General features: G+C 32.7%; 1 protein-coding gene across 4 annotated transcripts in view; it reads right to left on the reverse strand.

The window, feature by feature from the left end:
- Positions 1-13,819, reverse strand: part of CSMD1 (CUB and Sushi multiple domains 1) — a 1,052,894-nt gene that overhangs the window by 166,435 nt on the left and 872,640 nt on the right. For all 4 annotated transcript variants that reach the window (XM_064412131.1, XM_064412130.1, XM_064412133.1 and 1 more), the window contains 3 exons: positions 12,177-12,303; positions 10,180-10,382; positions 1,783-1,974 (listed from right to left, as the gene is read on the reverse strand). In XM_064412131.1, the coding sequence (XP_064268201.1) occupies positions 1,783-1,974; positions 10,180-10,382; positions 12,177-12,303 (522 nt within the window). The remainder of the gene's footprint in view (positions 1-1,782; positions 1,975-10,179; positions 10,383-12,176; positions 12,304-13,819) is intronic.

A 13,819-nucleotide genomic window follows, 5' to 3' on the forward strand; every position in this document is an offset into this window, starting at 1 on the left:
AACAGTAGGACTCAGGTTGCGGTTTCTATTGACCAAAGATGATGCAGAAACCAATTTGATTCACGTAGTAAAAGATATTACCCAAATCAAAAATCAAATACATTCATTTTATTACCATAAATTGAACTTTTAAACAGATAAGGAATCCTACTCTCATAGATGATAATCACATCTACAAAGCCTAACAAAAATACACCTAACAAAAAAGTAAAGTAGTCAAGACAGGCTGCATCTAAATTACCAAGTAAATGAAACTAAGAGAAACATATTTACAGTGCAAAACAGTTGGTACTAAGGATTTGGAATCTACACTAAACATTTTAAAGAGATTTCTTCTCAGGCCATTCCATTTATAAGTCAGCATACTAAAGTAAGGACTTTATGAAAATTTTAAAATGACATATAATGGCGTTACAGATCTCTTAAGGTTTCTACAATTGTCATGTCTACACTTAAGATTACTTTAATTTTTCTCCTTCAAAGTCATCTTCAGTATATGGAATAATAACAGTAACTATATATTTAATTTTTTTTTGCCCAAATGGACTCTCTCTTTCTTTCTATCATATTTCCTTCTTTCTTTTAGGTTTGTTTTGTTGGGGTTTTATACTAGATTGTAAAGAAAAATGGAGTGATTACAATTAGTATCTAAAGTAAAAATATGAATCTTCCAGATTTAGATACCATATATATTATTTTAATTTTTTTAGATATTTACTTTGTGAATGATCCCAATATACTTAGTAATCATTTTCATACTACTTTGTACACTGCACATAAAGTATCCAGAAGATAGTATGCAAATTACGTGTTTCTCCAATTCTGCTACATGACATGGAGTCAGAGAAACTATCCTTGAATCCTTCACAGTATTTTTACTTCAGAGAAACAGAGGGACTGCAGTTGTTTAAGGATATGCTATTTTGGATAGTGTCTGTCCAAAATGCCTTGTAGAAAGAAAAAGCATTATGTTTATTCCAGTGATATTATATCTGGAATTTAGGATTGCTAAAGTAAGTCTTCATTTAATTATAAATCAGTAGACAACAAAATAACAAGGATTAAAAAAATTACTATGCCTAGCAGAAAAAAATTTGCATATGTTGATAATTCCTAGAAAACCTACATTAATGACCTCAAAAATACAATTCAGAAAAACTTCTAAGCTTGTAATTATTGTCTACTGACAAGAACCTCAGGAAAACCTTTACACAATCTAGCACTATGGATCCGTCCTCTCTTGATGCTATGGAAATACATCTAATTTCTTTCAACAGCATTGTCACTTGGATCCCCTCCTCTGCATCTAATCATCTTTTTCTAATAAGTATCCATCTTCCAAGATGTTGCACAGGATGGGTATTTAATTTGTAATATAACTTAGAAATATATATATATATATATATACATATGTATAATGTACATAAAATATTTTTAATAACTAATGGGTCACAGTTTATGTAATCAAACTATTATATAGAAGAACATTTTAATGAAACCATTTCAAAATTATTTTTTTTAATTCAAATTAGCACTTCTGTCTACTTATTTCTATTAGACTTTGTAATTTTTAAACTTTCACAAAGTTTTAAGAATAAAGTTAGAAAATCATACCCAAAAAACACTGTTAAGCAAGAGAACAAGACTGACATTGTCTGTAAGTACAAATAACTGAGCTCTGCAGAGATCATCACTCCAGCATGAGCACCATATGCCCAGTAATTGAACAAGAAATCTGATCTGAATTAGTGCTAAACAGAGACAAACATCTCATATTAATACCTATGCATGTAGGGGGATCAGGCTGCCAAAAGAACCGGTTATTCAGTTGCACACACGTAATTTTAGCCTGCCCTTGCAGCTGATAGCCCGGGTCACACTGGAAGGTGGTGGTGTCTCCAGGTTCCCTGCTGTCTCCATATCTAGTGCCATTCTGTGGTGTCCCAGGATCGTTACAAGTTGATGCAATGGAAGCTGCAAGGGAATGATAAAAGAAAATATGTAAGGTGTAGATACTTACCCTGCATAATTAAATTCACAACAGGTTCATATTAGCATTTTAACGAGAGGCAGTATTATTCACTCTTCAGATAATGCAGGAAGACATTTTGTCTCTTTACTTTTACAAAAATCTTCCCACCGAGATACATCATGATTATGTTGACTTCCTGACAGTATCTTTAGTATAAAACATGGACTGATTTTGTGCAGTTAACATACCAAAAGAACTAGTAACTCCTTTTCTCTTTTTAATATTCTGGTTATCAAAACAAATTTGGTACCTTTTGCACAAGAGGTTAAGTATCAATTTATAAATAATATTGTTTAATAGTCCTACTATCCTGCAGCACGCAAATGCTCTTTACCCATCTGGATAAATCAAACAGCAGTTTATGCAGCCCTGAAGTTTTCATTTCAGGGGCAAGAAACAACTTTCTTAGAGATCATTTAAACTGAATCTTAGCAAAATATCTCACTTATGATCAGTCTTCAGTAGCTGGATATGGATTTTGCTTTCTAAAAGACTAAATTATTTGAAAAACAATGTTAAACTAAGTAGAGCAATCAGACTTAATGCAAATAATCACTCAGAAAGCGGATACACAGATCCACATCTAATTCAGATTTCTGGAAGGTGCCAGGTCTCTTCTGGCTTCAGGTTCTCTTCTACTGGCTTCAGGTATTGACATCCTGAGTTGCAATAAACTTTGCAGTCCTCCAAAGGAAAGAAGGTCCATCTCTTGAGATCAATGTCCCTACTGAATTGCACTCTGTTTCCTATCCGTCCTTACCCAAACATCTTTTTCAAGGAAGTCACTACAAATGTGAACAAAAACCAAAATAAGAGGTCATAAATCCAAATATGTCCCAGTTGCCATAAATGGTACTGGTGTATACCATCAGTATGCAACCTTCCTGTCCATAATAACTCATTTTCTGAATTAACAGCTGCATCTACTCTTTCCGTTCACACCAAAAGGGTGCACCACTATAAGAAACAGCAAGAGCAGCTAAACATTGGCCAACTTGAAACAACTGTACAGGTTGTACAACTGGAAAACTTTTTAGATTTTTTTTTTCCCCTGCGTTGTAAATTTTCAGAAGAGAGAAAGATTAAAAAAAAGAAAAAAAAAGTAAAAATAGAAACCACCAACTACTCTTAAAGTGGTTTTATGCATGTTCTAGTGAATGGGTGATCACAGATAAATCACAGAAATTGTAAAATATCTTTATAGGAGAATTAATGGATTATTATAATTAACATTTAGAAACACTTAGAAACTTTGTTTGACATTTTATTATTCATAGTTTTTTGTTCTTGTTTCCATTTCAAAGCAATAGATCTCATACTTTGGATCATTCCTATATGGAAATGAAGTAAAAAACATGGCAGGTTTTTAACTGTGATAAACATTTTTCCACTAGGAATTAAAGTAATAGCTGTCACTACTAATGAGTGCAGTGTAAGGATTCCCCAGGCACCACTCTGACAACGTACGTGACACCCCACAGCCATGCAGTTTACCAAAAGTATGTTTGGCCACTAGGGAATGAAAGCATGGTCACGACTTCAGAGAAGTTTTTCCTGATTTGACAGACAATAGCAGCTCTGAACAACAGATTGCTCTAGTGCATATCTGTTAAAGACTTGAAATTCTTCCAAATAAATGAGCACAAGCCAATCTCAGTCATTAATTGCTGGTTTTTACCATATCTCTGACTAGATAAATTTTCTTCTTAAAAGATCATGCTATATAATATCTCAGCAAACAACACTTTCCCCATTTTAATTGTGTCAAGTATCCATCAGTGAGAAAGGACTGATGCCTTCTAATATTAATTTCACTGTTAATCTCCATTTCTCATATACAAAGTTCTAAATTAAAAAAAATTATCACATATATTTATTAAACACCAAAATATTTTTTAACACTTTTGGTCTTGCAGAAGTTATTTTATGTATTTGAAACCAACAAGCTTTTTATTGTGCCAAATGCACTTGATCTTAATTAAATAGAGCACCAGCCATTTAAGCACTGACGTGTCATCTAGTAAAGTGAACATTTAGACAGACTGTCAACTTTTTAACTTGCCTCCTTTCCAGGCTGATTTACTTCTCAAGAATCCCAAGAGATTCTGTAACTGCATGAAAATTACAAGTCTGATATTTCTTCATTTGGTATTTTGCAAATATCTGATGCGTAAAGAGGTCATATGCATTTATAAGTAATCCGGAAATTAAAAATCACCAACTTTCTATCACTGCTCTTTTATAACATTTAACAAGTAAAACATACACACTGAAAAGCAAGGAAAGCAATAACTACTTTTAGGCTCAAGGATGCAAAATCAAACTAAATTACATAGTTAGACTTTTTAAAAATGACAGAAAAATTAGGTTCCTAAAATGGGATAGCCAGGAGATGAGATGTGAATGTCACTAAGCTGGAAAATAAGTAATTGCTGCTTCTCAGCTCTTGCATATGTGCTCTAAGCCTTAAGTCTTTATGATATTCAGGGGTTATAGAGTAATTCTCTGTTCAGATTTCCCATCTCTTACTGTCTCATCTGCTCAGAGCAGAATAACCTTCTGTGTGCATTAAGGATGGTACTCAGAGGTAGGTTCCAGAAGAACAGACAGCTGGGAAAACCACAAATTGCCAAGGAGTTTTAAGACCTCCATATGTAGATAGCTACTGTGTTAAGCCTCTCTGATTCTAATTTAAAAATCTTTCACAATCCTATTTTAGATTTTATTTTGTATTTGGTCCTCAAATTATATTTCAAAGTTGATTTAAAATTGAACTGAAAATCAAAACTTTTTGAGAATATGACACTGTATTTGCAGATCTGTAGACCTGCAAGCAAAATATTGGATTTTTGCCTAATTTATCTTTTACTCTTTTTTTATTTTTTTACATAATTTTTAGTTGGTATTCTCTTGTATTTTAAGGAAATAAAAACATCACCTTCATCCCTATAATCTTCACTATGGCTGTAGTAACAATCATGTAAGCCATTTACTGTAGTGTTGTCCTACAGACACCATTTTATTTCTAGTCCAAATGGTTATAAAAACAATATAGACTTTTCCAGGCTTTTAAATTGCACATGCTTCCCCTGTTTAGTGCATTATGTTTGCATCATAATAAGCTTGAAAAGGAATTTTGCTTAACAAAGCTGAGACACTCATGGATTTGTAGTGATTTCAGACTTACATTGTGATACAAAGAATAGTGTTTGTTCTCTAAAAAGTAACTCACATAACATATGTAAACATACAGACTAAGTACTGTGCAAATTACCATCAACAACATATTTAAATGTTGTGTATTGTCCAAGAATATAAAGAAAAAAGAAACCCAAATGCCAAGGCAGCCTCTTTATTAAAGTCTGGAGTACAAAAACTTATAAGTTTAGAGTTAACCAACAAACTAATCTAGAAGATTCATTTCTGCTTAGTTCCACAAGAACCAAATTAAGAACTGCTATGCTCTGTGAGGCTGAGGATGCCTTCCCCAGGCCATGTATGGATTAGATGATGGATGGGAGTACAATGACAGTTTTATTTCCATGTTTTCACCACCATGATATTGTGAACATGAAATGCAACATTTATCAGACAGAAAAAGACACTGAATAGTGAAACTATTAGGTTACAGACTCTAAAAAGGGTTGAATTCTTGTGTCCTGTGTCTTTTTATTTTTGTTTTAACAAGGGATGTCTTAATGGATTTCATTTTTATTGAACTCAATGTATTTAGTTAGTAAGGCAGATACATGATTCTGCATTATTCATTGCAAATTTCTTCCAAAATATATTTTTGTGCTAGCCCCCTTTCCCCAAAAAATTTAATTGTGAATCAATCTGGAACAATTGCATGATGAATTCTAGCAATGAAGATTCTGTCATGGAAATACTTATATTACCTAAGTGTGGCAACTTAGGCCATTAAGCAAGTGATTTTTCAACAATAAAGGAACAATTTTCAAGACAACAGTTCAAGACAGGTGACACAGTTACTGTAAAAGTTTCTGCAGGCAAACAAACAATCAAATGGAATTGCAAAGCCAGACAAAAGCAGAAATCATTGCTTAAGCAGATTTGTCATATTAAGCTCAGTGCCATTAGAAACAACAAAACAGCTGATAGTTAAGTTTTTGCCAGAGGAAGGAAGTTGTCAACAAATGTGTCAACACCTGACAGAATAATTTCCAAATAATTGTTGTAATTACAATTGGTGTAAGTTGCTTGCTTCCATTATCATAATTGGTGACTTGTGTTGTCAGGTTAAAGACTTAGGCATCTTTAGTCATCATTGCTTATCTCTGCATATACTTCAAGAGCAAAATTTTAAAACATTGAGAAAATAAGCAAACAGAAAAATCAAAAGTGGACTAAACCAACTATACAAATGCCTTGGTGTTATATCTTTGCTTTTAATTATATGAGTGTCCAAAATTCTTCTAATAAGACAGAAATATTAAAATAAATTGAGAAAAAAAGTTTTTTGCTGCTTAATTAACAGTCTAACATCTTGACAGCTGTTTTATACTAACAAAAAAACAAATCACATCTTTGCTTGTGTGAAAGCAGAGATAGGCACATTTTTAATTAAAGTGTATGCTTACACAATACCATAATTAAGAAAAATTTACAATACTGCAGAACCAGAGATAGGCATAGAAATTTTACATAGATAGGTCTGACTCTTTTTTTTTAATTTTAAGAAGAGTGTGAATAAAATCCTTTGATGTATTTTTTGACTTGGGGATCAAAATCTATAAAATCACCTAAAGAACTATAAATTAATCATTTAGTTGAAGAAAAAGATACAATTCTCTTAAGTTACAACAGCTGATAACTTAGATGAAGAAAAAAAGGATAGACTGTAAGGGTAGAACTAATATAAGGTGTTTTTAAACTAAAGCTATCAGAGCCTGTAAGAACAACAATATGAATAGAAACTGCCAGTGGTGGTCCTGTCTTCTGTCACTTCCAATGTTTTTGCTAAATATCAAGTAAAAATTACACAGTTAGAAATAAAAACTTTCAATAAACAAACCAGGTCAATGAAAGCAATAGTCACATTAGCATTTAGAAGACTAGAGTAGATGAGATTAAATATTCAGGGCAAGATTAATCTGCTTCAACATAAGTGACTAGAGTAATTTCAGATGCCTTATCATATCCAAGGTATCAGCACAGAATTGGAAGATAGGGGAGTATGGTTGTGTAATCTTCTGCAGTGGCAGATGGAGACTAGTCAGGATACTTTATGGCACCTCAAAGGAAACTAGACACCTCTGAAAAGACAGATAGGATTTATTTCATCTGCCCTTAAATATTCAAAAATTTTCAAACTTTGAAAATTACTATTAGTGTATCTAGACCTGTAGCTGATAAGAAAAAAAAAAGGCAACATCAGATGGAAATGTATCCCGTTTAACTTAGATATGTAGGACAGAATTAAGCTAGGTTAGATAGCACTTGTTAATGGTTAACTTATGAAAGAAGGTTTTGCTCCCAGTATTTATTTGTAATAAAGAAGTCAAAAACCAAATCTGCCTGTACCCTTTTGTCAGAAAGAGTTGGTGGACATTCCTGACTTGTAATACATAGCTTAAATGTACTTAACCCCCAGAGTAAAGATCAGTGTTGCACACTGAACCTCATTTTTTTGTCCTTTTATGCACAACTAAATGGTAATTAGGTTTTAATGAAAAGCATTAGACTGATTACAATTAACATAATCACTCTTGTCAGTTCATGTCCTCATGTTCTACATGCTGAGCTGGGTGGGCAAGACAGAGCACTTTAACATTCAAACATTTTGCAAGATTCAGCCAATTTTTTTTTCATTACAAAATACCTCTAATTACATTTACAATCAGCAGTAAGTAATTTATAGGTGATATTTTCTAATCTACCTTACATTACCCTTTCACAGTGCCCCTTTTTTAGTGTCAGACACAGTTATGACGTTCTAGAGTACAAAGTACAGAGAGTAATTAGCACATTCACAGCACAATGAAACAAATTCTCCAGATGAAAATTAGCACTGTAATGTTTTGTCTTTAAGTTGCTCATTTGGCCTGATATTCTGAAATGTATATCCTTTATCTGATCCCATAAAGGGCTGTTCATGGATGCAGACACTCATTCCAATTGCATAATCCAGTACAGAAGCTGTATTACTAAAGGTTTTCCAATTCTGTGCAATTCAGAACCTGAAATTTACTTCTTCAATTATAATTAAGAGTTAAATGAAATACACATTAACAGATGCAATACTGAAAATCCTTCACATGACACAAAGACAAAAAACTTCACAAATGACCTTCACAGAACTTGTAACAAAATGTCTACATCTTCTGCAATTGCCAAAAAAAAAGATTTCAGCAATTCAGAAATCTTTTATTTAGAGTTACAAGCTACTAAAGTACTGAAATGTCAATATTCTGTGCAGCTTGGTTATAAACTGTCTGACAGTTTGAACACATGATGAATACTAAAACATGTAAAGATTCCCACTTAGCAAGGGATTAATTACTTTAAATCCTTTACAGGTCAAGGTCACAGTGGTCTTCTCATTGCCTCAAGAAGACTAAATATACTAGACTGATTATTAGATTAAATAACTAAATATTTACTTTAACATATGCTTTAAATCTTATTTTTTATTCCTTACAATTAAATAATTAGTAACACATTCCACTTGTCAAGCAGAGTGAATTAAACTATTTCCCCTATACTTGAGCTCTCAGTTCTTTACCAATAACTCCAATTGATTCCAGTAAAACATACTCTGTAATTGCCAGCACGATCACTCAGTACATCCATTAGATATTATACTAGGATGGGAAAATCAGTTATTCTGTCTTATAGCTTTAAATTGTCTTCTACTCGCTCTTAGAGCCACTGAAGTTCAAGAAATGGTTGATAAACCAAACTGCTTAAACATTTTTGACCTTTCAAAATCGGGGCATAAAGTTATTTTCATATAATATAACCTAAAATGTGTTTGCTAATCCTGACAAGAAAAAAACCCCCACTTAGTTCCAAAACTGTAAAACTTATCTTGTTTTTTCAAAAAAACCAATGAAAAGCCACATATTATATAGCACACTGGTAAGAAACCTTAGAAACATTTATTCTGCCCTTTGTCTTTAATTCATTTTACATACTTATAACTAGGTTTTTTTAGGCTGATGAAAGAGTATTTTGGGGGAAGTAGACACAGCATTCATAGAACAATACATGAAAATTAAGTAAATATGTAAATTTAAAATGCATTGGAGATTTAGAGACTGGGAAAACCCCAAGTTTACATCTTCAAGTAAATAATAATGACTGAAAGCTTATTATAAACCCTTACTTCTGAATGACATCATCTATGGATGATATTAATTAATGTGTGTAAATACTTCTCTTCACACACATTAATTCATAGTTTTCCTATGTCTTGATGAGAAATACATACTTTATATCTAGGCATATAAAGGTGCTGTGACTGAATCAAAACAAAGATACATTCTCCTGTGTCCCAGCCTTTCTTTAGGTCAAAATAACATAGAAAAACTCCACATACCCAGTTTTAAAATATTGATCACTTGTACAATATTGATCATAACTTCTCTATAAACAGAGGAGCTTTCACTTTATAACTAAAGATCAATTTTATTAGTTTAATAATAAATTGTTAAGTGTTTTTCAATCTGGTAAGGTGTCTTGTATTCATCACACAAAGAATGTTTAGGTCATAAAAATTATGCATCATGCAGCCAAAGTTTTGAGAAAAAAATTCAACCAACAGAAACAATTAACATGAACTAATACATTGTTAGGTTAACACTGGTGGGAATATTTTAGAAGAAGAATGGTTCTGTATATACACACCCCTTTTGACTTGTTAAGTAATGCTAGTTAGATAACACTAAGTATGTGGTTGCTGTGGAAAACAAGGGATAAAAGACCTAAAACCTTCAAAGTAAATCCAAATATTCTCCCTAGTTTTAGCCATTTGCATAAACACATAACTTAATTAAAAGAATATAATTTATTTTCTCCAAAATACTGAGGAAGTTGCAAAAGAGTTGAGAAAGTGTTAATTAGTATAGGAACAATGTATATAAATATGAAATTATTATATTGGGGAGAAAAAAATATTTACATACTTGAAAACTGAATGGAGAAGCCTGATTTGCTGATGAAGAAATCACTGTCAAATTGTAATGTTAAGGAGTTGAAAGTGCTGTGAATATCCTCTGGAAGAGCCGAGCCACTCCACTCTTTGAGAAGTATGCTGCTCTCAACAGGCCCATCCCATACCTTCAAGATGTCATGAGCAACCTCAGTATCAAAAACAATAAAATGCAGACTGCAAAGAAAAAGTAAAAGTACTGTGCATTACTTGTTAAACACAATTACATGAAACTCCAAGCAATCATTCCCAAACTGCAGTTTTAAGATGCTGTTTAGGATTGAAAAAGACCTGGCAATCCAGCAGAGTTATTATTTTCTCTTGTTGAACAAGCTGACCTTGTAAGAGTCATGCAGTTCTGTATTATAAATGTCTGAATGACAGAAAATGCCATTACAGGGTGTTAAGTCATCAAGACTTCACTTATAAGTCTATAAATTATCTTATTTTTATGTTAAATATTTTAAGGTAGACAAACTATGATTTCATCAAAGATTTAGTCTTTTTATTCAAATGAGGAAAGCAAGAATGCTGTTTCGCTTGAATTATATGCAATGAAAAAAATGTAGCAGCTACTGGAAAGTAGAACACATAGCACGAGAAGTCCTGTCATCATGGCATTTCCTTTCCTACACAAAAAAAGGGCAAAATATCATAGATTGGCTATTTTCTAAAATTCATAAAATATAAAACTGTATTATAATAAAATAATCTGCATTTTTCTTCAGGTGAAGAATATATTTATTAAGGCATTCAAGAATGTTATCTTGTAAATCAAAATATCTGCATTGTCTCTTAAGTCCTGAATGCTTACATTCTTAGTGCTGAAGAACTCTAATAGGTAAATATCAAAATGTCTCTTTTTTGTTTCAAATAGTTGTGTGTTGACATTTCTTTATCTTATTATTCCTTAACTGGAAATCATTAATTTTAAAATTGTTATTTAAACAAAAATAATGCATTGAAATAACCCATGATGGCGTAAATTCAATATTTGGCTTCGTGAAACAGGATTACAAAAAAAAAAATAAGGAGGAAAAATCCCCCACTGAATAATATGTCATTTAATTATATTGTTTTGCCTGTGTGTGAGTCCCTTTCAAAACAGAATATTCTGTGATTATGTTTGTCTTCCAGAGCAACACATACTGAAGGCCTGCTGGCCTGAACAGGTGGCTGGCCATCACCCACTGATAGGAAGGAGAGAATAAATCTTTTGTTTTCTTCTGCTTCCATACATGGACCTTTGATTTTGTTTTATTAAACTAAGTCTATTTTCACAAGTTTATTTTCTCATGTTATTTTCTTCCTGCCCCATCCTTCTGAAGAGGGACAATGTCAACCCACTAAAGGCTTTTTCAGGGCCCAATGTGACCTTGAGATAACATTAGTTTTGTATGAAGGTTCTAAAGCTATGGTAGTAAATAGGTGTCATGTTCCTGTGCAGGTCACAGTTTGCTGGTTTCACTGATTAACTCTTAATTTTGCTGAATTTGGGAACATGTCAATTCAAATAATGGGTTTGTGCTTTGCCCTGGCACTGATGGCCTTGCTGTGCTGGCAGAGCTCTCTTGTGGAGAGGATGAGGGAATTCAGCATTCTTTTTCTACTTGTGATTCATGAGAATTGTTTTATTATGCAGATTCCTGAGGTTCCTGTTCACTCTTATGTAAGCTGTTTAATGCTACTAATTAACATATTCTGGCATTTGTTTGTGGAATTTGGCATTGTCCTGGTGCAAAAGACAACTTTTAGGTGAGGTAACACTCAAATGTGCCTTGAATGCTGCCTATCTTGCCCAGGGACTTTATGCCTAAATAGGCAAGCAACCTCAAAAATTGATGCAACACCTTACAGAAGGATACCTTGACTAAGCCAGTGAATACCAGCAGCTTGTGTAGAAAAATATGAGAATAACAAAAAATTATAACACACTGAATTCCACCATAAATATTAAAATTAAGCATGTACCTTATTGTCTTTCCTGGATCTGCTTCAATAATCCAAGTGCAATGAAGATTGTTGTCATATGGTGCTGGGTAACCAGGGGACAAAATGCGCCCCGATGTAGCAGCATGAATTCGACCACCACACTCAGCTGCAAAATAAGGATAACATTTCTAATGAGACCATAGTAATTGGCACGTCCATTTTCCATCCATTCCACATCCCTGTGTTTTCTAAAAAGTTAACAGAATTACCTAATACTTCTGAAGTAGTAGACATACATACAAACCAGGACATGTACATAAGTTAAAAATGAACACAGTTATCTAATTTCTACCTTGTTATAAAGAAATAAACCATAAAACTGTGATTAGGTAACTTAACTGATCAGACAGGTTCAATATGTACTGAGACTACAAAAGCACAATTTTAGCATTGTCAGGACAGAAAAATGTTTCTGAATTTTCCCATCTAACATGCTTAACTTTTCTAACAATGAATGTTTGAATTCAAACTTTGCAGCATTGAATTTTATAATTAAAATAGCTTTCTGTTTTGCTGTAATGTCAAAATGATTTTAGTGTAATGCTTTCAAGTTAATTCTATGAAGCTTCAGGTTTAATTATACCAAAAAAAGCAGTAAGTATTGCCTAGCAATTTCCTTCAGTATTTAAAAATTTAAATGCCATATGCTTTTAGATCAAGAGAGTAAATCAGAAAGCTACAATTTGATAGTATGTGGCATCTGGTTTAAAACACTATCAATGCTGTGGAGAGACCAATGGCAATGTTAAGCATCCATAATCAAATAATTCTTCTGTTGTTTAGGGCATCATGCTGTTGTGTGGCCAGTGTAAAGACACACCCTGATGAAAGAGAGCTGTGTAACAGTCATTGCCACTGAACTAAAAAGGATCAGTGATTCTTCAGTGAAGTGATATACTTGAATTTCTACTACATTTATAGTGTTGCCTTAGAAGTTGTTAAAAAAAACTATCATGGGGATTCATTCAAGCACAGCTGTACAGCAAGCATGGTAAGACAGAGAAGATGGAAAAAACCATGGTAATTGAACCAAATAATCTATCAGCAATACTCCTAACAAATATTAATCTTTGTACATGCCACCAAGCCACTGCACACAACCAAGTTATTACCATGAAGGAAAATTACCATACAGGACATAAGGTGACTGATTTACTTATTTAGCCTGCTGGTTTGATCCATCAGAACACCACATTCTATATACAGAACAACAGCAGGAAGAAACTTAAGTACAACATTTCTTCACACACATCTCTCTTCTATGATTTCAATTAATTTCCACTATACAAGAAAGTTTAGATTGCAATAATCACTGTGGTAGATAACTACAGACAAGAAATTACTGATACAGTGCTGTGTTTACTGAAGAACTAAATTTACCTCAGTGAACCCAAAATTTAAACTCAATCTAATTGACATACTTCACTTAAAATTCTGAGAAGGCTCAGGAAAACAATACATCATAAAATTTAGGAATTTAGGAAAAGAATACATAATAAAATTTGGGATAATGCATCATGTATTTAATATTTTTTTAAAATCCCTTTTAGTAGTATATCAAAAGTAAACTTTCAGAAGTAATTATAAAAAATAATTCAAAAAATTTATATTCAAATATGCAT

The sequence above is a fragment of the Passer domesticus genome, chromosome 3 (assembly GCF_036417665.1).
Source record: "Passer domesticus isolate bPasDom1 chromosome 3, bPasDom1.hap1, whole genome shotgun sequence".
NCBI lineage: Eukaryota > Metazoa > Chordata > Aves > Passeriformes > Passeridae > Passer > Passer domesticus.